The following is a 26,833-nucleotide window of genomic DNA, read 5'->3' on the forward strand; positions in this document are numbered from 1 at the left end:
CATGGGGACAATCGTCTCCCTCCATAGATCATCCTACGATAAACAGTATCAGGAAAGAGCGATGTGGAGAGATCAAGCAAAATACACATAATATAAGAGATAATGACGATGTCGAACCATCATCTGATTGAAACGTGTTACTATGGAAAACTATGGAGGCAAAAATGATGCTTTGGTCGGATAATAGTAAAGGTATCACTTACCTGTTCCGAGGATGAATCGAAAGAAGAAGTCTGGAGTGAAGAAGGTGAAGGCGAGGCTGAGATCCTGCAAGACGAAGAGTAAGGCCGAATAGAGTTCCATCCGTGGTGATTTTCGTGAGGCACACGAGAAGAAGAAGGAGCGCTGTTTTTTTTATGGTAAAAACCTCAGAAATACCCTCAGCGCTTTGTGTTATTTCCATTATATGCCCTTCTGTGTTTTCGTTTGTAATTAAAACAATGAGATTAACAAGACATTCAAAATATCGAAGTCTTTGTTTCAAGAAACAAGAAGGAATCAACGTTTGACAACAACTATCTCGACTTGCATCAAAAGAGGGTCCTAGAGTGTACAATTAATTGTTCACGTAATGAGTTGAATCTACACCTGATTGATTATAAAACAAGTTTGCTCTTGATTTGTTACCCTCTTGCTTTACGTAGTACCGCCCATGAAGACATTGGCACCAACGAACAAGAGAAAGGGGGTCTACAATTTTAAGCTTAATGGTCACCCCAATGTGTCCAAGTCAAGCGACATTCACGACATTTCAACATGGGACACATTTGACTTAGCCATTTCTTGGATGTTGCACACAATTGGATGAACCACTAACTTCCATTTTGTGATGGCAGTGCTCTTAAAAAATTGAACCGCAATATACTTTTTTATTTTTATTTTTTATAAAAGATTTTCTTCAATGGTATTAAGAACAAAATGCCCAAAGGCTACAACTTGAACCTAGCGACCAAGGAGGTTACAACTTTTCTTATACAATGATGTAAGATACTCCTAAGATCCAATATCAAACTTTGTAAAGGATGTTTACATTTGTTGATATTCAAGAAAGAGTCCATGGAAGTCGATATTGCCATTGAGGCTCTTGAGTTTAGCCTCTATAGATTGCAATTGTATACCTTTGGTTGCAATTATCTACAGGACTTGCAAAGTGCACCAGTTAGAGTGGTTGCTAAAACTGGAAAGAAATGGATCCTTGATCCTTATCCATCAATTGCTCATATGTGTGATATCATGTGGTCATACACAAAAGATCTTGTTGCACGATTAACATGGGATCTGGGGGGTTGGCTTTGGTCACATTCCTTGGGGGAAAAGATCGTAAAGGTCCCCTTCTTTCAGTACTCAGTAAAACTTGGAAGATCATTATTGCTCTCTCATAATGTAACGATACTAGCAGCTTAGAAACATTGGACCAATTAGGGTGTCTCCACTTTGCATTTGAGAACCTACTGGAAATGGATATGATCATTCAAGGGGCCAACTAAATTTATTCTCTTTCGATGGTTATTAGTGCATATGGCACTACCAATTGGTCATTCATTGAAAGGGAATGTAGCACCCAATTTGCGGCAATGTGGCTTTTGCCATGAACCTCAAGAGACTACCAAGCATGTCATATGGTCTTGTTCTTTTGCTCAACAAGTATGGAAGAATGTCATGTCTTTATTCCTAACAATCAATGTAGGTTGCCTATTCTCATGGGGATCAGCGATGTGGGGAGTATTACATTCCAACTTGATGTTGTATGAGGCAAACGATGTTCATGAGGCAATGACAATACATAATAGAAGATTGATATTAGTTAGTCCCTTTTAGCAACCTCGAAAGCAGGTGCAATCTGTCCAAAATTGGAAAACTGTGACCACAATAACGTTATGGGCATTATGGAAATATCGATGTAATCGACTTTATGATGTGGTAGACATTCATCTCTCAGATGTGTTGTTTGAGATATGGGAGAACTTGTTGGCAGTCTGTGGCCAGTATGACAATATGCAGGGTTCCCCAAATGCTGTGAACAAGAAAAGGAAAAAGCTTCTTCACTTATGGAAAAAGGTGCCCCTGTTTACAATGTCAAACCGCAATATACTTAGAAGTATTTAAAGCATATTGAGAAATGCACATAAGAGATCAAAACCAGTCTACTTAGCTTCTTACTTCTTAATCAATTTATGGTTGATACAACGGAACCCATTTGGGTTGGCTTGGCTAAAAAGGGTGTGCTAAAAGGGTGGGTCAACTTGGGTACATGCATCCTAAAAAGGATGAGCTAAAAGGGTGGCACAAAGGAACACATGCACACCACATTTCCCCCCTGCGAGAAACAAGAGATTGAGGGGCATGAACAAGAACATGACATGGACAAGCACAAGAACAAGAACAAGAACAAGAACAATGGCTTGTCGAAGGAGGGGGAGCAACTGATGGTAGCTTTCAAATGGAAATCCATGGATGATTCTAGTGCGAGGTGAGGGTTACGCCCATAGAGTGCTCGAAAATGGTTGATTTATGCAGCCATCTCGTGTTTGAGGGTCTTGTTGAGGCGTTCGGTGAAGATGGCATGGGGATGTAAACATCTACGGACACGTAGTTGAGTTGCAACGAAGTTGAGGACAAGAAGTTAGTGGGCAACCTAAGGTGAGGGGGAAGAGTTGGTGGGGCAAGACATAAAAGTGGTGTGAGAAAGTGAGAGTGTCTAAGGTGAGGGTGTAGTGGGCTTACATGCTAGAGAGGTATAGATGGCAATCGCCAAAAAAGGACTTGGATGGAGGAAGTGGTGGATATCGGGAGGCCTAACTAGTGAACTAAGGCGGTGCTAATAGAAGAGATACTATTACAAAAGACTAACAAGAGTGTCGGTGATGGTGGCGAGGGTGATGCTACCTACGAAGCGGAAGAGGCGGATGCTTGGATGTGGGGGATTGGTACCCTGCATCTCAACCAATATGTGAAATGCACATAAGAGATCAAAACCAGTCTACTTAGCTTCTTACTTCTTAATCAATTTATAGTTGATACAACGGAACCCATTTGGGTTGGTTTGGCTAAAAAGGGTGAGCTAAAAGGGTGGCACAAAGGAACACATGCACACCACAATATAATAGATAGTTGAAAGCCAATGATGTTGTTGGATTCTCACTCTAACAAATAAATATTAAAAACTAGAATTGATTTACGTATAGTTGTATTTTAAAGCAAAATTAGGGTATGACTCAAAACAATTAGAGAAGTTTCGATCATGGATGGTGGTTCTGAATCATTTAAAGGATGTGAAAATTTACTGATATTTTCTTGTAATGCTATATTAATTGGGAAGAGTTTTTACTTTTTCTTCATTTTATCAACCTAGTGGTAAGGTATTATGCTATCAACACGATACAAGTATAGGGTTCAAATAATATGAATTTCCAAATTCCTATACAATTTTAAGCATGTGAGTTATACCCCCCCCCCCCCCCCCTTTTTACCGATGACAAAAGGTGATAATATTAGAAATACCAAGGGCTGGATCGATATAACCCCTAACCATTCAAAGACTAACACACCTTAAATTGCTAAAAACTTGGTGTCAAGACTTAAACTAATGCACAACAAATTATGCCTCTCTTTTATTTCTACCTAAACTTTTTAGCTTCCATCTTTGTGATGTTTAGTTTTATCTCTTTAATTCTAGGGAGATAGAAAAACATGAAAAGCAATGTGGATGAGTTACCACAATAATGTAAGGATGAGATACCACATTGCTTCCATTGAACCTCTTTGGTCAATGGGGCTGAGTATGTGATAATGTATGCACACTTGTGCAAGATGATGACGATGTTGTATTTATATACTCAAGTTGGCATTAGGTGCCTAATGATGGAAATAATCGAGAAAAGTGAAGAGGTTTTATGAGGTTGGTGTATCGCATGAGAACGATGAGAAACACTTCTTGATGGTAGTGAATATTTAGTTATAATGGTACTAGCTTCAATAGAGGATTGGGATTGTTTGACCTAGGCCTAATTTAAACATTCCTTGAAGCATAAGTAGCTTTAAAATACTCTTAGGCAATTTTGGTAAATTTTACAACTTCATCAAAGTTAAACATCCCATAACACATGAGTAGCTTTACTCTAAAATATGGTAAGGTAGTTTTTTAAATATTTTCCATCATCTTCAAGATGAAATTAAAAAGAAATTTTTGGCCAATTTCCATACGCATGAAAGAAAATGAAGTCCAAATACAAGAAGAGTCAAATGTGTGTGTGGTAGATTGAAATCGAAAATTTACATTTAAGGGAAAAGTTTCAACAATGCACAACTTCAAGTGCCAAACTTCGAAAGCTTTTATTTTGGATGTATAAGCATCATTTGCAAGTGTAATGAAAATATGAATGGTCATCATTATTTGTGGACATAATGACTACCACTATGACAGTATAAGGCTCCAAATTGTAGAAAATCAAGATTGTGCTTACCTCTCGAACTTGATGAGCTTCTATAAGAAAACATTACAACCAAATGTTTTCTATCTACCATAACATTCCATTGGGACTGATTGGGAAGGGTGTCCTAATCAACCAACATCTCTTTCAAAGCATCAATGGTAGTGTTGCATGCGAACTTCCTCACTCAAAGTTGGAAATCCAATGCAACATTGGAAGAGAAACCAACTTGACCCATGAATTAATTTTTGTCCTTCAAGTTTAAAAACAAAGACAATGCTTATTCCTACTCTTTGACGATGCACATTCCTCTTTGACGATACACAATGCTTCACATATATGGGTTCAAATCTTTCTAGCTTTTGTCATGAATCTCTACCCAAATATGATACATACCACTTCATGAGGTATATTCATGAACCAAGAACCACGAGATCACCCTAAACACCATATTATATTTGAGTCTTAATGTGCTCTCGAATGAATTATGAGGAGGAAATTAAACACTTATAATATCTTTATACACATAACAAATTTATCAAAGGGGAAGTAGGTGTGGTGCATGATAACCACCCCACTGTACCAGTAACCATACAATATGTACATTATAGCTTGCTTCACATTATCCTCATATAATCTTCATTAGTGATCTTTTCCCCTTATTTTAGTCTACAAATTGGCTCATATACAACTATACCATAGCCAATAGCATCTAGGTAGTTCCTAGCAAGCAAGTGTGTATAAGTAACCATTCTTGCATGCTAGAGGTGCTCGTTCATCCTCAAGCACTTTTTGCAATGACATTGTCTAGCTAATGTAGGATTTGGGCAAAGGGGATGTGACCATAGGTTTTGACCTTGATGTATAGTTGTACATGAGGAATGTGTATACATTTCAACCATTGAAAAGAAAACAAACCATTGAATTTTTTATTGCAACCTATCTATGTTGTAATCACATGCCAACGATACGATGAGGCCATTATGCAACCATTTGAATAGCTTATGTTTTTACTAGAATTTATGGTCAATGTATTTCCTAAAAAATACCCCAAGATAAACATAATCAATCCTTACATCTAGCTACATCCTCAATGGGAATTTCGTTTCTTGTTGGATAATTTTTTTTAAGAAGGTTCGACTTGGTATTAATGGAAAGATGCCGAAAAGCTACAACGAATTCGTAAAATATATAACAACCCTCATATCCACATCAACCAACATGTCAAGTATCAAAAGCCCTCATGTAGGGTTGTTCGAAGATAGGGGGGTGGAAAAAGCCATCTTGGTGGAGCATATCTCCACTTTATTCTTTCTCCAAAAGAGGTGAAGACCTCAACATTTTTCCAAATTTCTCGAAACTATTGTTGTTTACAAATCACAACCTCAGGCTCACCAGTTATTGCATCATATTGACCCCTTAAAGTATCTAAGAGCATTAACCATACCTCTTTGACTAACTCAACCGCATTCTGTTTAACTTTCTGAAATACACATTTACATGTAGCCTTCCACAATACCCAAAGTACTAGAGAAGATATCGTAGACCAAACCATATCCTCTTCCAAACAACTGACTGTTGTAGTATTAGAGACCTCCAATACATGTCTTCCATCGGAGAGGAGAAGAAAATCACCATACTCCTTTTCATAGTTCAAAATTTCTTTAGCCAATCTTCCCCATCTCACAAAACCCCATGTGTACACTTGCCTACCATAAATAGGATAACATTCTTTTCCAAACTACTCTAGCAATAGTACATATCCATAAATCATGGTAAACCGATTCAATGGGAGAACCACAACTGTCACATTTTAAATCATGGCAATGTCCCCGCATCCATGCCTTCACAGGAATGGCATAATGTGTGAACAACCATTTAAATAACACAACTTTTTTAGGGATTTGCATGGCCCATAACTATTTCCAATAAGCATTCAACCAAGAATCTATTACATTATTGGTGAAAATCAAGGACATGGCAAGCCAAAATTGGGTGCCGATTAGCGATAAGGCAAGATGGTTGTTGTGGATGTAAGAAGCAATTTTCTTATGAGTGATAAGGAGTGTAGATGGTGTGGGGGTTGAAGAAGCATATTATCATGAGTTGGTGAGGGTTTTTTTACATTAATTTGTTTGTGGTCTATATGGAAGGATGCTTGATGGAAGGAAATCAAGGACATGGCAAACCAAAATTTGGTGCCGATTAGAGAGAAGGCGAGATGGTTGTTGTGGATGTAAGAAGCAATTTCTTCTGAGCGATAAGGATGAGTGTAGATGGTGTGGGGGTTGAAGAAACACTTATCATGAGTTAGAATTTGGCGGTAATCGGCGAGATAGTTGATGTGGACGTAAGAAGAATTTTTTGAGGGATAAGGATGAGCGAAGACGTTGTGGGGGGTGAAGCAGAATATTATAAGTAGGTATAGGAAATTGTTGAAAACGAGCAATGATTGCCAAGATGGATGTTGTGGAAAAGGAAGCTGCTTATTTTTTGAAAGGACGAACGAGAATGTTGTCAAGGTCATGAGTGGATTGGGACAACTAATTTTTTCTTGGTTGGCTATGCAGGAATTTCAAGGAAAATGGAGAGATGGTTGATGTGGAAATATTTGAAGCACATTTTTTGTTTATAGTTTATATAACGATGAGCGAAGATGGTGGCGGAGGCAGAAGCAAAGTTTAGTGAGGGTCTGAGGAGAGTGGATTTTAGTAGAGAACTAGTATTTTCATATGCTTGAGGAAATTAAGATTCTTGCACACATGAATCATGAGAATGTTCTTGAAGTGATAGAATTTATACCAATTGCTTCGAGGATTAAAATACATTCATTCAGCAAATGTACTTCACCGAGATTTGAAGCTAGACAATTTGTTAGTGAATGAAGAATGTGATTTAAAGATTTCTATTTCGGCTTAATTTGAATATGTGGTAATAAGATGTTACAGATAATCATAATTGCTTCTGAATGCGAGAGCTTACAGTGCAACTGTGGACATTTGGTTGGCTGCATCCCCTTTTTCCTGCCAAACATTGTGTACATCAGTTCAACTCAATCACAGAGTTGATGGGTACTCCAACAAATGCTGAATTATCATAGTTTTCTGCAGGCATTTTGAAAGCTTGTGGGTGCATTACATCCACAAACAAGGGCGAGGAGATACATTTCAATTTTGAGAGGAAAGAGCTTTTTTGAAAAAGCCAACTTGTTGGAAATGCACTAGTAAATATGATGTGAAATGTGGCATGAGCAAAAGGCAGTGCTTGACATGGAATACATTGACATCGAATACACTGACATGGAATACATTGTTTACAGGGAATGGCCAGATGAGAAGAAATGGAGTTTTAGCAAAGCCGGTTGGAAATGCTTGTAGACATACAACCATGGTAGATAAAGGTCAAATATATTGTGAAGCCATGGTGATGAGCGTTTATTTGTATGCTGATCAGCGTCAGCATGCGAGAATGGAAGAAGATGGAGGAACATTGGGTCTTAGCCAATGATCACATGAGATGGGAAGAAGAGTCATGTATGTGTGTCCACCGTTCTTTGTAGTCTTCTACTTTGAGTCTTTCCGTTTTTTATTGGCCTATCATGGCCACAACTTTTACGATGTTGTCAGACTAATCATTTTCTCGTGTATGAAGAATTTATACTAATGAAGAATATTGTTTTGGAAAAAAATAAAAAAGATCTGTTACATTACCAAATCTCCAAAATTTACAAGTTGTTGGTGTAACAGTCATACCTCTCCTTAGCATTTCTCTACCCATTTTTACCGAATACTGAAAAAATGGGAGTTGCTTACTTAACATTCCTTGCGTTGATCTAATTTGTCATTTCCACTCACTAGGATCCCACAAAAGGCGATCGATGGGCTTATTCTCATAAACCCATAAATCAGAGAGATTGTTTACATCATTTGGATGTGGGTTCAATATCCATTTTTTATCTTTCTTGTTGGATAGTTTACAAATTTTGTTTATTGAAAACACTCTAAACCAATGGGAATGAGCCCTCAATCAATTTACATTACCTAGTTACATTATCAATGTAAATTTTGTTCATTTTTGGAACATTTGCAAGATTTGTATAGCAAAGATATCAATCATGTTGAGGGGTTTGATTAAAATATACGAATTTCACAATGGTTTCTTCTAGCCTGAAATTGCACATTATGATAAACAATATCCATTTAACCTAGTTTGGTGCGATTTTAGAATAGTTGCTTAACAACATAACATTTAAAAAAGTGATATGGGATGATGAGCATGGAGAAATATTGATGTGAGACTTTAATTTAACTCTATTGTAAACCCAAGTCAAGTTGATTATTACTTTAAGTTTGATTGAATAGTTGTGGAAGAAATTCACGGCTATATCTCAAAGTATTAAATCAAAATTGCACATTAGTTTACTTCGAAGCCATTTTACAACATATGCATATGAAGACTAGGAATTGGAAAGGTATATTGAGGGACAAGGAGACAAACCAATGCCAAGACATCGGTTAACTCTTCTTTGTTCTTTAGATAATAAAGTTTGGAATTGCTTTATGTCTCTTTCTTTACCAATGGCATGATTTGATATTTTATTTGATTCTTTTCATATATCACTCAATCAAAGGTTATTTATGTGAAATTTCACTACTTTTTATACTTGAAAGTGTGATGTATGAAGTCATGACACCAAAACCAAATTAATTATAAACGTAGAGCTCGTGTCTAAGAATAAAGAGAGAGATTTACAATCCAAAAGTCACTTTAGCCTAAACCAAAAGAAACTTCTTTGTGAAGTTGAATCTAAGTAAAGAATTAATGGATACAATGAATCTCTCGCTATCGAGCAAAAATTGTGGATTTCAATTATCAATATGAATCTCTACAATTTCAAAATGCTTGTATTTACCTTGTATCTATCAAATATTCATTGAGTTCATACATCTATCGTCAATGATGTCCACAAATGTGCATTGCTCCATACTAAATACTAATGCCAAACCTCGAAGGCTTAGGCTACCTAGCATGGTCTTGCATTAGATATATCTAACACATATATCTTGGGACTCTAATTCACAACTTTTTTAAACCATTGGATTCTAAATTTCTTGAATCACCCATCAAGTATGCTTGTGTCTCTTGATCAAGGAGATATCACACCCACACCAAATACTTTGGGTCTCCAACTGTTGCAATAATAAGTTGTTTTTATTTTATTTTTTGAATGAGCTCACGTACCAAGTTGCATGTAAACATTCTCGTGAGCATTCTTAGAAAATCGATTCCTTCATTTGTTCAAGGTTGTCACATTTTCCGATCCACGGAACAACATTGGTTGTCGACATTAGTTTTCCCTCATTAACATTAATAAGAGATGACCGCTTTTTAAGAAGAAACAAGGTGACAGATGCATATAGTGACCAATGATTTAACAATATAAAGTATTACTTTCCTAGGTTTTTGTATGCTAGACTTTTGTGCAATCATCTTTGAATTTCAAGAAGAGGTTACACTGATTCAATTTCCATTTCAATCAATTAACCCTCGAGCAGAAAGAGGTTTGAATTTATTTTAAGAATAAATTAAAACCACTTGCTCGACTACATTGAACACCACTAAAACCAAATGAAGTTCATATTCTACAAACACAATACATGAAGATTATTTGGGGAATACAAGTTTCTAGAGCCATGGATCATGTAGAGTAGGCCTATAGAATCTATTAACAAATCATAGATACATTTCTTATTATTTATCAATAAGAAAAAAATTCACAATGAGCTCAATGTGATTTAAATCTTTGTTGATTTTGTAAAAGCTCATATGTTGTTTTCATCAAGTAAGCATTTCATAGTACGCATGTACCCCATACGCAAATACATTATCATAAGTTTGGGTTAGCATTTAGAACTTTTGTTAGAATGCATTTGATTAATTTGGGCAATAATGGGAAGAACATTGATTTTCTGTTTTAAAGAAAGTCTATGTGGCATGGATTCACAAACATATCCGACAAACTATATGAGTTTGTGATTGCATTATTGGAACATTTCATGGTGATAATGCTTGAGTTGTATGTGCATAAATGTGTGTGAATGTGCCTAAAACTCATGCATCAACATCCCAAAAATTTCTTTTTATAGGAGTAGGAAGTTCATGAAGGACATTGTAAGAGGAATAACCGAAAGGCTGCAAACAATTGTGTTGAAATTGTTAAAGTGCCAGCACAACACATCACGTATTCCCTTGGGAATTTCAAAGGTGCACCAAAGTAGAGATACTTTTAACTGTGCAATGTGCAAGGTTATAGAGTCTAGGCAATGCCAGAGCAACTACGTCTTACAAGACATCACAAATGTGTCAAGAAGCAAAATCTTCATCTACTTGAAAAGAAAGGAAGTTGACATCAAGGGCAACGAGCAAACACCATGAGAGAGAGAGGCAATGAGAGGTTAGACTTCGGTTGAAAAGAGAAGAAAAAAAGGTATGAGAGAGAGTAGTGGAGGGGGGGTTGGGGGTGTTATCCAATCGAGGAGGTGCATGGTGGATGAGGAATCACAAGGTAAGGTTGGTCCAACTTTATGGAAAGGAGAGTGCGGTAAAGATTGAGATTATATGTCCGTGACGCGAAGTGTCTTTGAGGAAAGGCTTTATTTAAATACACTTTAGGGCCGTCCTCGGAGCAACATTGCAAAGATGAAGGAAACGAGACGTTTTACAAGTCGAGATATGCATCCAAGAGAACATCTACAACATGTAGAAGAGGTTTTTTCACGACCTCTCTCCTCCCCAAGTCTTCTTAAAACAAGGACATGTGTAAAAAGAGTTTTTCTAGAAGGCCAGCCCCAAAAAAACACAATATTGAAACCTTCATTAGGGGCGGAAGGCATAAGGCCAACCAAAGGGCACAAAGAAGCACAAAAAGTGAGAGGTGTTTTAGAAAATGCAAGAAAGCAAAACAAGAGGATTCTTTATTTATATTATTACTTAGCAATTATTTGTGAGAAGGGGTAGGGGGAGCTGATGGAGGCATAAAAAGGTGTCAAAAAAGAGTGAGTTAGTTAAATCCTTACTACAGTGAGTGAGTAGTGAGTGAATGTGTGTGTGAGAGAGAGAGAGTGCTTGGTCATGAAGCCACTACTACCACAATTCCACCTTCATCTCCATCTCCATCTCCATCTCCATCTCCGCCTCCGCCTCTTGCCGCCCAATCCCGAAGAAGTCTTCGCGTTCGTCGCTCTCGTTTCATCGATTTTCCTCTTCGTCCTACCTATCGCCTCTGCCCAATTGGCCCCCTCCGACTTCTTCGCCCTCCAAGCCGTCCACCGGTCACTACGAGACGTAGTTGGCCCCCCCATCACTTCCTCGCCTTCTTCTTCGTCTTCCTCGGTATCATCCGATTCGGCCTCCTTTTGGCCCTCCCCCACCTCTTTCTTTGCTTCATGGGACTTCGCCAGAGACCCTTGCTCCTTCGATGGCGTCTTGTGTGACATGGTGGGCGGCCATGAGCGGGTAGTGGCGCTGAATTTAGGCATTGCGAGCGGGGGTTCAGCCGGCTTGCGTGGACATCTGCCTCCGGAGATCGGCCACCTCACCGCCCTTGTACAGCTGACCTTGGCCCCGGGCAAAGTCAGTGGACCTATCCCCACCTCCATCGGCTACCTCAAAAGCCTGCAAAACCTAGGGTTGGGCCACAATCTCTTGGTGGGGCCCATACCAGTGGAGCTTGGCCAATTGACCGGCCTCCAGACGCTAGATTTGGGCTACAATCGGCTGAGCGGCGGGGTTCCCCAAGAACTGGCGGCGATCACAAGCCTGGTTACACTAAGATTGGCACACAACCGCCTGACCGGGCAGCTACCGATCAGTTTCCGGTCAATGAGTCAGCTTGACCATGTAGACATGAGGCGGAATTCTCTAGAAGGCCCGCTCCCGCTCCTCCCGCAGTCGGTGACCTACCTTGACTTGTCAAGGAACCGGCTGACCGGACCCTTGACTGAGGCCATATCTCCCTTGACCTCATTGACCTACATTGACCTCAGCGAGAACGAGCTGACGGGCGGGATCCCGGGGGAGCTGTGGGGCTCGTCCACTCTCGCCTCGATGTCTCTGAGGCGGAACTCGCTCTCGGGGCCGTTGGTCCCGGGGGGCCTCGTGACAATCCCAACCGTCGATCTTGCTTTCAACGAGTTGTGGGGCCCGATCCCGCCGTTTCTCGCGTTCGTGCGGGACCTATACCTAAACAATAACCGGCTCACCGGGGCGGTGCCGCAAGAGTTCGTGGACCAAGTGCTCGGGGGCTCAATGCATACGCTCTTCCTACAGCACAACTTCTTGACTCGGTTCCCGGTGCCGTTCTCCACTCCCGGTGGGCCGTGGCCGTGGCCAGGCCCGGGCTTGGGCACGGCCACTACAGCCGTGTGCATCCAGTATAATTGTATGATGCCCCCCATAGACTCACCTTGTCCACACAGCGGAGGAACGCGTGCTACCAGACCCTCCTCCCAGTGCAAGAACATCTCCTAAAGAATCATCATCACATAACGCTTCAATTGTTTTCTTAACGAATTCTTTTCTAATTAGTATTTATGTATTAACCCCCCTTTGTCTCTCAATAGCGCACCATACATTTTGCTTTCTTGGCTTTGGCTTCTTCTGACCCCACCCCCCACCCACCCACCAAGCCTCTCTCACCTCAAGTTGCCATGTCATCACCTCTACTTGCCATGTCATTACCTCCACTTTCCATGTCACCACGCCCCCCCCCCCCCCACTTGCCATGTCATCACCTCCACTTTCCATGTCACCACTTCCACTTGCCATGCCATCACCTCAACTTGCCATGTCATCCCCCACCCCATTTCTTACAATGACATGATGACACCTTATGTCACAACTACCCCATGCGACAACATGATCATATCTTGCTTACAAGCACCATGCCTCGTTTCTCGATGGATTGTTACCCTCCATCCACGCTTCTCCTTTCTCCTTCGCGTCACAACTCACAAGTACCCCCCCCCCCCCCCCCCCCATGTGACATGATGACAACTTACATGGCTTGATGTTACTTTTGGCTTCTCGATTGATCTAGGCAAACATCATGATCTTTGGGATTCACTTAGGATTGTTCTAAACACCATCATGATCATCAATCACTATACAATATGTTCCACATAGATACTTTGATATCCCCTCTCGATGTTAACATCATTGCTATTGCGTACCACATAAAGCACACCTTGTGCATATACTCTCTTGGCCCAATGTGAAATTAACCCCTTGATTAGATTCACTCTCAACTTGGTTTTTTCATGCAAGCTTCACCAACCCTTTAATGACATCCACTCTTGTTCTTGCTCCTTGTAAAGTAAAATAAATTTATCCCATTCGGCTAAACTTTTGTTTTTGTTGAGATAAACATTGGTGTTGCCTATCAAATAATGTTCTATAATTCTCTTTTGCATTGCCAATTAATGTTGTGAGGTGTTTTTATGCGTTATTAAACACAATAGAGGAAGTACATCTAGTTAAAAGACGCATGTATGTATCTCATTTGCAATGTCATTAGGATCCCCACTTCACTGTAGCTTCAAGGGTACAATATCTTCCTTTTGAAATTAAGGTAACCCCATACTTCTTCACTGTATAGCTTCACTATTCTTCACAAGTTGAAGTCTTACTTGAAATGAAGCCATGGTGTTTTTGTGGGATGGTGAAGCTTATTAGCATTCTTGAATGACCTTGGTGAATAGAGAGACCCTACGTGAAACTAAGAAACCAAGCCTTGGCAGTTAGGGCCCTCCATTTATGCATGAAAGTTTCTATAATATCATATTGTGTTGCTCAAATTTACCATACAAAATTACAATTCATAGCATGGGAATGTCATTTTGAATATGGATTTTTTGTCGTGCTCCAAAACGATTTTGATACATCTACATCCATTATCTCACGTTATTTGTAATTTGATTTTGAGAGTATAAGCATACATGGGTTGAATGTCTCACTTTATTTCTTGAGAGCTTGAAATCAAGTTTAAAGTTATCAACATCCATGATCTTACCTTCAATTTGCAAGTCATCTTATAATGTAATTTTGAAGCAGTTCTTTTATACATCATGAGGTTAAAGAGTCTAGGAACATGACAATGTGATTGTGATTTACACCGCTAAGATTGTGGTTGAGTCTAGGGTACTAGTTTTGATATTGCATTTACATTAGCATTTTTTTCCTAATTTTAATTTTAGATCATGCGCAAAAACAATGGCTTTCTCATATTCATTATTATTTCCAGAACCTAATGGTGGTAGTGGTAACATTGCCCTTCAAAAAGCAATGCTAACAAAATAGTACTTCATCTGTAGTCTTCTTCATATCCAAATGGACCACTTCCTTCATGATCATGAACGACAAGAATTGACAAGTCATATCAAGAAACATGCCATTTATAGTTTGATTGGTTTAATGAATTTTACAGTTTTGTTCATGGTGGATGCAACTACCAACCTATTAAAAAAACATTGCATTTGATGACATTGGCATAGAAGTACTAGATATAAAGGGACAAAAGGGTCCATAAATAATGTACATGTTAATTCGGCACAAGTAGTATGGGCATAGTTATTCTCTCAAGTGTAAGCCGACATTTAGCAATTAAGAATGGCTGTAGAAGCTCGCACATAAAGTTTTCAAGTACATATGCACAAAATAGAGAGAGTTTGTGTGTGCGCATGCACTTAATCGAAACATAAAATAAAATGAATGTGGATAAACACATTTAAAACAAACATTATAGAACATAAAAAATTATAATTGCATTAAGATAGTTGTACAAGGATATTAATATTCATTTATATGAACTCGATTGCATGGAGTCATAGTCATGGAGCACTTGGATGGATGTAGCTTGTTATGATACACTCTATTGTGTATAGTAAGCCCATGAGGACAACACATGATGTCATTCATATCAAGCCAGAAGTGTCTTGTGTTTCCATTATGTGTACATGCACAAGTAATGTGTTGAACTCTTATAATGCAACTATAATTGCATGATACAAAGAGATCATGTCCTATTTACTTTCATAAAAGCTTTAATTCATTGTCTATCATTTCCACTACTACCAAAAGTGTGTGTCACATTCTGCATATTTTGGTGGTGGAGCACTTTGACAGTTGCATATAAAGGGGTAATGACAAGATACAAAGTTGCATAAATTCCATCATATACATACATGTTATTCTCTTATTTCATGATCATTGAAATAAAATTGATACACAAGTACTTAAAGATGTCATGATAATGTTCAATTGCTTGAAAAGCTTTTCCAAACGAATTTGGAAAATTGAACGTGCATGGTCACCTACAACTTTAGAATACACTTCCATTTATACAACGAGTTTTGGTTTACTTCCATAGATGCCCTTAAAGTTTTTGTAATTGTTGTGAAAGCCCTGTGTTGACCCTTGATAGAGTGAGAAATGGGATGAATTGACCATGTGAAGGCACAAATAGCACATGTTAATTAAGAAAAGTGGCATGACTAGATATTTGCACAAACAACATATATAAGATGGTTGATTAAGAGCAAAAACTAGGGTATTTGTGAATAAATAAAAACATACAAGCATTTCAAAGTTTTTCCAAAAATATATGTATGTTGTTGAGTGGCAAAAGATAGCAAATATTGGGTTTCGATTTCGTTATAGATAGACGCGTGTTATAATTCAATTGCTTCATTGAATAACTATGTTAGCATTGGATATGTTTCTTGTACACTTATTTGTTCATTTTAGATGCAATACCTTTGTGCTACTAATTTATCCTATTCCCAAGTGCAATGATCTACTAATTAATGTGTTTGGCCTTAATCTTTACACACATTTAACTCATTGCATGTCATCCTCTACATATTGATATTGAATCACCCATGTTTAGATCTTGTTCATAATTGTTGTCTCCTTTCATTCAGCTTAATAGATTAGAGTCACCTTGAATGTGTTTGTGTTTGTGTGAAGCTAGGGGAGTTCAGGGACGACAATACTTGTCATCAAGGATAAGACAACCATGTGAGCAAAAGATTCGAAAAAAAACATGCATTTGTCCACCCCCAAGTGGTTAGTTAGAAATGACTTTTGTTCAAGTACTGCTTTGTGCACTTTTCTTCCTTGTTTACCTTAGATAATTTTTTCCCATCTCAAAAGCATTTGAGCTAAAAGAAAAAGTTTGGTGTGGCCTACATTTTTCACATCCAATGATGAATCTTAGTCTTGCCAGTGAGTCTAAAACAAGAAGAATATGCATTAAACACGTGGAAACTTTTCCAATTTAACCACTTCCTTTACATCATTCATAGGGAGGACTAAAATGAAAGGGAGTAATGGGAAATTCAAGGGTAAGTAAGATTATCTATATACTCCAAAGATACATGGACTCAAAGATGAGAGGACATGTGCACATTGACATACCATAATTGGTCAACAAGACTGCCATCAAGTAGCTTTGCAAATCCAAAACCTTGCGCTTAAGTTTCAATTCAAGGGGAAACCATTGAAGAGAACTAATTGAGATCACCATCCTCATAGGGAAATTATGAAGTATGAGGAAGGGCTTTTGAATTAAGAACGATATTTGGGATTCCCAAACATCAATTCAATTTTGCAGGAAAACAATGTAGCATTGGAAGGTCTCTACGATGTTGGGTTAAGTTTTGTATTCCACTTATTGTGAGCTCACCCAACAAATTTTGAATGAATGTTAAACATCATGAAAAGGAGCACTTGAGCACAGTTGGGTGAGCAAAATAGTTGGGATTGGATCCCTTGGTGTTGATCAAAACTAGACACAATATAACATGGTATGATGGAAATATGACATTAATCAAGCAAGGATGCATGAGTATGTTGGCTCTAATATATATAGAAAGAAGGAGATTGACCTTGTATGTGAACCTAATGGTGGGAGTTGGTCAAGATTGTATTGTACAACCTCCAAGTCTGTGGTTTTAAGTCTTGAGCAATGGAAGCCTAATATAATGTTATCAAGGAAACTTGAATAATTTAGAATATTAGACATGGCAATGAAGCTGGAAATTGGAAAGTAATTCTGAAGACAGATGGGCCAAATTCACTACAAATTAAAATTCAATATGAGTTATTGATTCATAAGAGAATATCCTCAATACTTGAAATAAGGCTAAAGTGGAAGAAACCATATAAGCGTTATGTAACTTCATATGTATATGCAATTATATTTCATAGAGTGTAATTCCCTAATGCTTTCTTGAAGTCAAGGGAATAGGACATGAAAACACCATGAATGCAAGTTGTAAAATGTTGGCTCGTTGAACCATTAAACTAACTACAAGCAATCAATCAATCAATCAATATTGTTCTTACAGTAATCAAACTAGCTACACACATATTGTGATGCCATTATATCAATATATTTGCCTTATCTTTTTCTTCTATAATAGTGGTCATGTTGGACATCACTTTTATGATATCTATCTCTTAGAACACTTAGAAAGAAGGTCCACAATCAGTCGACAAACTCAATCAGCCTAAGCATTCTCGTGTAAGTGATGTTGTAAATTTTTTGTTAAAATGTGGAGAGAAATCCTACATAGCTAATGTCAAACATGAATTGGCTCGGTTCTCTCTATGTCAAGACAACACAAAACAATCATGATGCATGTATGTATGAATAAGTTGTTGAGGAACTTATTAAAGCAATATACATAGTACATTGTCAGGACTGATAAATTAATAATTTTTAATTCAATGCAAGGTGAATAACTTGCACATGTAAAACATATACAAGCATGCAAACTACAAAATATATGTTGGCACAATGTGAAATGGTTGCACAATACACCATAAAGGGGACTTTAAATGTCCCTATAAACTGTGCCTACATTCACTAGGTTACATCATCCTAGTAAAATATATAAATAATGTGATGGTGTAGTAATAATGCTTGTTTTTGGCAACACTAAGGTTTGTAGTCTCAAAACAACTCTTCACGATTATTGTTGAAGATCATACACATTAAGAATCCACTCCAATAACATGTCTTACCATAAACTAATTTTGACATTTGATCCATACCACATAGAGTGAAAACCATAACTATTAACCCTAAACACAACACAGAGAGTAAAATGTCTTAGTATAAATCATTCAAGCAAAGGTGATGCAATCTAATGTTACAACTAATAGTCAAAGGCCTACAAGTATGTATGTGGGCAAAGGCATAAACTAGGTGCCAAATCAATAGGAGAGTTAAGAAATTTGGTGTCCCCAACTACCTAAAGTATTGCATGGTTGGCACTGCATATTTTTTTCTTTGCATATTTACCTCAATCTCTATCTCACCAACCCTTTTAAACATTTTCACTTCTGTGTGTCACCGACCCAATCAATGCCTCCACCTCCACTTTTTTGTATCCATTAGCCAAACATCTTCTCAATCAACTATCCAAAGTCAATAGAGAGAGATACATGACATGCCAACATGGTGTGATGTGGTCACTGGTAACCAGGAGAGAGAGAGAGAGAGAGAGAGAGAGAGAGAGAGAGGGAGAGGGAGAGGGAGAAGAAAATAAATAACATGATTGTTCAAACATAACTAGAATAGTCCAGTAATAGCATGAGGAAATGTAGAGGGAAGATGTTATAGGGTAATGGAAGATGTTGGAGGGTATTAACAACCAAGAAACATTTGTTGCAACAACAAGGCATCACAATTCACAAGCACTACATTCATAAGCTACATACACATGTGTATGCATATGAACAAATATCTATACAAACATACATAATATATGCATATGTATATATAGGTACATACTTGCTTTTGGATATGGAAAGTCATAATTTGTTTTTAAAGAGCTCTAAGGTTTTAACTTCTCAACAATAACACATTTATGGGAGCAAGCGTGAAGCTTCTCAAAAAAGAAACAAGGCCACCTAGTGCTAAAGCACATTTCAAGTTTATACATATGACGGTAAAGTTTCTCTTTTGGGCAACATTAATGTCATGGGTTCAAAGCATGACCATGTGATAAACCTTGTGGCTAGGAATCGACAATTGTTTGGTTTTGGAGGCTTAACCGATTTTGAAGATTTCAAACTTGAATTCAAATGGAGCCTAAACCAATTAAGCCCAAACTGGTTTAGGCAACATTGGGGATGGCCAAGAGATAATAATAAAAATTGTAAATGACTTAACTGGTTTGAGGAAACTAGGTAGGGCTCAAGCCGAACCGAACCAACTCGAATCGGTTAAGAAAACCCATTCATGAATTGAGCCTAACTGAATTGCCAAACTGTGAAATCGTTTAATGGTTAAATGGCTAGGTTGCCGACTCCTACTTGTTGACATTATAAAACCTTTTATAGAGTTTGGTTTGCCACACTTATTTGCTTTTGCTCCATAATGTCATTGACATGTTTTCCACAAATCTATGAATGAAAAAGATAACGTTGTTGTTTACAATAATTATGGCAATATAAGCACAATAACTATAGTTTATTTACCCAACACGTCCATTGATAGGTGTAATGAGAACAATGATGGAGGTACATTACATGTCCTTGCAAACAATATAACAATAGAATTGAAGGGCAATGAGTCAATTAATAGAACATAAAGATCATGATCTTGCACCAATATGTGCATATACAAAGTACACATCACAAATGATGAGAGGCAAGTTTTAATGGATAGAATAGAATGGTTAAGATATAATGGGTACAGAATGTAAAGTATTGAAATCTACTACGTGTCAATATATAGAACATAAAGATAAGTACATAGGATCAACAAATACACGAACTAAGACAAATATAGAGAAGTGTTCTAAGTAGATAGACCATACACATATTTAGGTTTGACGAGTGCTAGTAGATAAAAAACGAGGATCCAAACATGGCAGAAACGAATGCATGAATAGATATATGTTTATATGTAGAGCATTAGGATGCATGTCCTTAAATAAACAAAGTGCATACATGGTATGGATAAAGGTGTACATGAGAGGTGTGCTTCATTAACCAAAATATTTGGATCGACAAAAGATAGAACTTAAGGATTAAGATTGAGAATTTACAAGGACATGGGTAGAGATACATGCAAGTTTACAAAAAAATTAGAACACATGTGTCTTAGGAGGCAAAACATATGGGATTGATGATTGGTGTGTCTCCACAAATAGTACATATGGATCGATGGTGGGTGTGCGATGGTGGGTACTAAGTGCATGGACAGAGATAATGTACACAAATATTGACAAGAGTGTCCCGGTAGATAAAACATAAAGGATTGAGGGGGTTTAACGACTCCCAAATGATAGATAGAGCACAAGGGTCAAGGGTTGTGACGTGTAGCGACAAATAGAAACTTAAGAACTAAGTTCCTAAGGATGAATTGTGGGTCATGAAGAAGAAGAGTATGAGGATAGTCGTGGGTGTTTTCTATCAAAGTTGGGTGTCTAGACTCTAGACATTAGCATGTGGATGCAAGGGGATAGGTTGGTAGTATGTTGGTAGCTCATGTGAAGCTTAAATTATAATACCTTGCTCGCAGCCCAATAATAATGAAGAAAACCATACGCGGGTATGTACATATGTAATTATGTAATTATGAATTAGCCAGAGAGAGATAGAGATCCAGGGTTTTAGTCAGGATGATTAGAATAAAGGCCCTTGTGCTCACAGAGCTATGGATTAGGTCAATAAAGTACCTTCCTCTCACATGGTGGGGTGAGGGGGGGGGGGGGGGGGTGTTGAGAGTATTGAAAATACATGTGATCCATCATCAACCAAAGTAGGGCTTTACAGTTGGATCTTCTTCTTTTTTGCCAGGTATTTCATTATGTTTTTACTCTCTTATGTTGACTGTGGAATATAAGTAGGCTTCATGAATTTGTAAGTGAAAACAAGAAGAAAAGTTTAGTGCTGGTTCAGGTACACTTTCCTCATCAAATTCCTTATTTTCAGTTTTTAGTTAGTCTTTCCCATCACTGAAATGATGTCTTTCCAGCTGAAACAAATCCTTGTAAGGATCGATGCATGTTTAACTATTCCATGTTGGGTCATTCATATTTTTAGCTAATGCATATGATATTCGGTAATTCATGTATAGATGATGCATATTTTATTGCCTCATTGGCTTTCCAGCTTAAGCAAACCCTTGTAAGGAGTGATGCATGTTTAACTATTCCACATTGGGTCATTCATATTCTAGTTAAGGCATATGATATTCTGTAATTCATGTATAGATAATGCATATTTTATTTGGTCATTTGTCTTTTCCAGTATTTGGTTAGTCCTTGCAATCACTGAAAAGGATTGTCTTTCCAACTGAAAAGAATGCTTGTAAGAAGCTATTCATATTGCCCTACATCTAGGTGAACTCTTCAAATTTAGTAGTCCCATACAGTATTTAATAGTGTTCTACTTATACAAGGGCTGCCTATATTTTGGGGTTATTCAATAGCGTCTTTGCTCATAAATAGGTTTGTTGTTCTACTTATACAAGATGCTCTTCTTATGGCCTAATGGATATCTAGTAAGAACAGATACACGTACACGAACATATGTAATTATCACTAGTCTGGAGTCATAGATCTTATCTTAAAAGAAGCCAGGAATGTTGTAATCTTGTATTATACTGGACTCTGCCATAGCTGCACATTATTTGATCCAGATGAAGGTGTCTTCTTAGTTTCCTCTCACTCCCCTGGTTTACAATGCACACCATTGCTTCAGATGACTTTGCTCAAATTCCCTTTGATATGAGATTTCACATTGGGGCACCAGTGAAGAGACTCATCGGCTATGCATGTTTTGCTTGGAACAAGTTTGCAAGTCTGACTCTGTCATTCTCTTTCAATGCCCTCCATCCAAAACTTACTTTTCTCTCACATTGTCAACCTCACCATATATATCCCTAGGGTCTACACAATGACAGAGATTGTTTGAATGGAGGATCATATATCATCTCAGTGTCAATCTGTGGGTCATGTTGCCCTCCCCCTGCAGATGCATATATATCATCGTGTCTCTCAGGCACAGTGTGCACTCTCAATTGAAACACTAATTAATAAAACTCTTGAAATTCAGGACTCGCTTATTCAACTCTATGCATTATGTGAACATGCTCCTTTCTCTATCAAAAGGCAGGTATCAACTCCATAGGTCATTTTTTATCTCTGAGAAGAATAATCAAGATCTTTCACCATCTCATTAATGGATTCATGTGAAAAGCTGAATTTGTCTTAAGAGGAAATGCCACATGTTTATTTGGCCTTTTATTAAAGATAATGAATGATACATCAACTATAATAATGATGTTGATTCTTTTAAATGTCTAATGAGAAGACATAAAGGGGTGGGGGGGTGTTTGCTTTAGCTACTAGCCAGAGAACCAACCTGTCTGTTGGGGTTGATGGCTGCAATATTGAAGAGTTCATACGATGATCCTAGTAGACAGCAGGCCACCTAGAGTGGTGAGGTAGTGTTCCCTTTTCCTCTCATATAGCTACTAGCCAGAGATCCAACCTGTCTGTCAAGGTTGACGAAAAATACGAGATCGAAGAGTTCTCGTGACAATGCTTGTAAGATCTTGTGGCTGGCTCTAAGTGACTTCAAAAGCATCCCATCCTTCACAAATGTAGTGTGTGTGTGTGTGTGTAAATATATATAGATAGACAGATATATAGATATGTAAACCATCATAAAGATGGTATCACTTGGTCAGAATCTCAGTTCCTTGCCTTCCTTGATTTAAAGTAAAGACTGAGGTGAGGGTATGAATACAGTGGTCCAATAAGTCTGCCAGATGTTTTTGGAATCTTCAGCAATTATAGGTTGATCTGATAATGGAAACTGTAAATCCTCTTGCTTAAACTTGGCATGACTTGTATATATGCATATGCGTTATTGCACTGTCCTTATGCATTTACTTGATAGAAGTTTGTAATTCTCTTTGGTTTGCAATGCAGAAGATGATGTAAAGGATTGGATCAGCGGTATTCCTTTAATGAATATGTTTCAGAATAACCTGAAGAGAATCCATATATTTTTTGCATAAAGCGTGAGATCTTCAAGGTTTTTCAGGTATTATATAGGAGCCCAACAAGGTTATTAGGTTTGCATTTGAAAATGGATACTATTAATACAAGGGAAAACACAAAAAATTCTCCTTGTGTGGATGTTCGAACTCCAAATTCTTCAAGGAGAGCATCACTAGATTGCAACAGAGGTGATTGGTTATCTCCACAGTTGTCTACAGGGAGATTGGGCAGAAAAATACAAATAGAAAACAAAAGAGAGAGAAGATATAGTGAGAGCGATAGCATACGGAGGACGAGTACTAGTGAAAAGGGTCAAGTATGTCAAAAATAATGAACAGAAATCATGGTGCTTTGTTGTTCACTTATAAAGATGTGTACTATATAAAATACTTTGTGATTTTGTTTAGTTCAAAGAGGGTTCCTTGGTCCCAAAATTCGGGGACTGGGACGTAAATGATCCATCATGCGGCGTAGGATTCACTGCTGTTTTTGAAAGAGCAGCAAATGAGAAGAGGACAGGTGGATGTGTTCATGTTTCTCCCAAGCCATTGACATTCAGAAGTTCTTCTAAAAAGGTAGAAACTCTATATCTTCTTTCTTTTGGTAATACTTTTCCTCAAACTTTGTTCCTTGTCACAAGTATTTTATATGGATAGTACATAAATAGCATTTGTTCATGTTGATTGCCCAGTAAAACTATGTCAATCCTATGTTGCATCTTAATTTGAAACCAATTATAACTGCAGAAGTTATTTGGCCATTTTGCTGAGTTCCCTAGCAAAATGTTGTTGTATGAAGGGTGAAAACTTTACATCCTTGTGTTAGAGCTGTATGAAGGATTGAATCTCATGAAAAAAAAGGAAGGAAAATTCCCTTTAGCTCGTTTTGTTTTCTTTTTTCTGCATAGTATTTTCTTATTGAAAGGCATAAGATTTTCTCCATTTTTTTCTATACTTGTCTGTATTGGTCTTATGACTATTTTCTTTTTGCTTTTTTAATTTGAATGTTGTATTGTAGTATTGGATCTTGTAAGTCAATTTCATCTTTCGTACACATATTTATCAAATGCAATAGAAACACAAAAAAGTAAATCTTGTTAAATAAATTGCGTTGTCAAGATTCAACTGTTTTAATCATAGTCGACACGTCCTTTGATGGAATTATCGTGGAAATTCTCTATTGAATATTTGTTTTTGTAACTTCCCACCATAATATCGATTTCAAGCATTTCTTGGTTTTGGTTCCATGGATTTTCTTTTTTCCAGAAACAATGCTATTGGTGGTGCTATCCTAGAAAGGGTAATTCCATGGTGGACACATGATTTAACCAATGCTTAACAAGGTTGGGTTTTGATTAGATATAGTATATGCTTATTTTCTTTTCATATATTATGATCAGCTATGTGCTTGCAAACGTCAACTGTATAGCAATATTTTGTCTTGACATGGACAAAGGATGTTTGTTAAGCTATAAATTTTGCTTGTGGCATTCTGTTAAGACAATCTGTAATATTTAATGATCAACTGATAACATTGATTCTCTACCTAATAAAATGATAAAACTACCAAGTGGTAGAAGGCTCGCTGCAATGCGAAAATGGATTTTGGACACATGTACATTAATGGCTTTTATTAACTAAAGCTATTTAGATTAAAATCAAAGGACGCCATTCAGCTTTGCCCCTAGGAAGGCAGCACTATTGTTTTATTTCTTTAGTTGCGAAGAATGATTTTGTAAAGCTGTTGTTTTTGGAGAGGTGCAATAGTTTGAGGGATTAATCCAAATATTATGGTTCCACACATTACCTTAGGCCAGTATTGGAAACATACTGAATCAATTCCATCAAAGTGTGTGAACATTGTGGTATGGGTGCGGTGGGGTTTAGGCTTTAGGGTAAAATATTGTTGAGACAATTGGGTCGATAAATTATAATGTGTTCATAATAGAGACATGTTGGCACATTAGCATGCATGTATGAAATAAGAGTAATCAGAGTCATCAAGACATGCATGATAGGATGTTCATGGATCATAAAATTTTCATGGTGAAGATGTTGTTAGTGAATGAACATGTTTAAGATATCAAAAATCACATTCATTGATGTATGCAATTGAAGTTTAAGAATGATAATTGCCAATTATTATAGTATCCACCATTAGGCTGTAAAAACAACTATAGCTGCAATGCATGTGTTATACCATTTATGAAACCCAATGCATATAAGCTATATTGGATGCAAGTTTGATTACTTTGCTATAAAAACTTGTGATAGTAGTATATAGGGCTTGCATGATCATCTCACTTTTTTTATTGCATTCTTGGCATCACTTTTAACTGTTAGTCGTGATAATTAATTTCCAACGCCATATTTTTTTATAGCAGTCTGTCTTTTTGCACAATTTCATGCCAAAGTATGAAGGATTTTTGTAATGTGCATGAAATGAAATTCATTTCTAAATGCTTGAGCACTTGAACTTAAAAGTTTGCAAAGCAAGAGCTTTGGAAGCACAATTTAATGTGTGTATACATACGTCAAATTATTTTAACAGGTAGGCTTGACCAAATTGGTGGGACATAGAAAGAGCTTTATTTGATGTGTGCAACAATACTTTGACAATGCCCTGTAGCACATAAAATCCATGTGTACCATACTGCTAATACTACATTATATCATGGGTCATCCTCAATGTTCATGATGTTTGATTTACAGAATATATCTAAATTGCTTTTCAGGAGTTGTTTAACAAGAGTTCAATGTGGTCGAAAAAAATTCACAATCACATGTCAAATGCTATCTGGTTTTGGGATACACATAGTATAATTAACACGAAAGCCATTTTCATATCACATTCTAGACTTGACCGAAACCATTTAAGGATATTGTAAGAACATTGGGTTTCAATCCCCGAAATAATGTCAAATGAGAAATAATCACCTATGTCCTACATTAAAACAACAATTTGCTAGCTTCAAACAAGATTTTTTAAATGGATAGGACATTATTGAAATATTCTTTTGTTCCATTAGTAAGATATTTGGGTGGATAAACAATAAACTATTGACTAGTGAATGTAGCAATATTGTTTGTAAGCAAATTGATGTATATGTTATAGAAGCAAAGATTGTTTATGTCAATATTGTACCTTAAGTTGGGGATGGAATCACCTGCATCTATGGTCTCACTAAAGAAATGGCCAACAATTGGCAACATCTAAGCATTGTACAATAGGACAGACGACTCAAGTATACATGATCAAATCATACATTCTTTTTATTGGTTGCTTCGTCTCTGATTGGTCTATGATATTTCATTATTT

General features: G+C 37.3%; 2 protein-coding genes across 8 annotated transcripts; both read left to right on the plus strand.

Annotated features, from left to right (window-relative positions):
• The first annotated feature begins 11,115 nt into the window (after positions 1-11,115).
• Positions 11,116-13,119, plus strand: LOC147852703 (uncharacterized). Its single transcript, XM_087332976.1, has one exon. The coding sequence runs from the start codon at positions 11,562-11,564 to the stop codon at positions 12,957-12,959; it is 1,398 nt and encodes a 465-aa protein (XP_087189102.1). The 5' UTR covers positions 11,116-11,561; the 3' UTR covers positions 12,960-13,119.
• Positions 13,120-20,999: 7,880 nt separating this feature from the next.
• Positions 21,000-25,105, plus strand: LOC147852704 (uncharacterized). Of its 7 annotated transcripts, none has more exons than XM_087332977.1 (4): positions 21,000-21,302; positions 23,444-23,831; positions 23,923-24,090; positions 24,781-25,105. In XM_087332977.1, the coding sequence occupies exons 2-4, from the start codon at positions 23,604-23,606 to the stop codon at positions 24,835-24,837; spliced, it is 453 nt and encodes a 150-aa protein (XP_087189103.1). In that variant the 5' UTR covers positions 21,000-21,302; positions 23,444-23,603; the 3' UTR covers positions 24,838-25,105. The 7 variants fall into 7 exon arrangements, with proteins under 7 accessions (XP_087189103.1, XP_087189105.1, XP_087189108.1 ...); XM_087332979.1 differs by having other exon boundaries at positions 21,302-21,404; XM_087332982.1 differs by lacking the exon at positions 21,000-21,302 and adding an exon at positions 21,432-21,495.
• The last annotated feature ends 1,728 nt before the right edge of the window (positions 25,106-26,833 follow it).

Source organism: Azolla caroliniana, unplaced genomic scaffold (assembly GCF_043228905.1).
Source record: "Azolla caroliniana isolate FFs.n. ecotype wild unplaced genomic scaffold, voAzoCaro1.0.p SCAF_17, whole genome shotgun sequence".
In the NCBI taxonomy this organism is placed as follows: domain Eukaryota; kingdom Viridiplantae; phylum Streptophyta; class Polypodiopsida; order Salviniales; family Salviniaceae; genus Azolla; species Azolla caroliniana.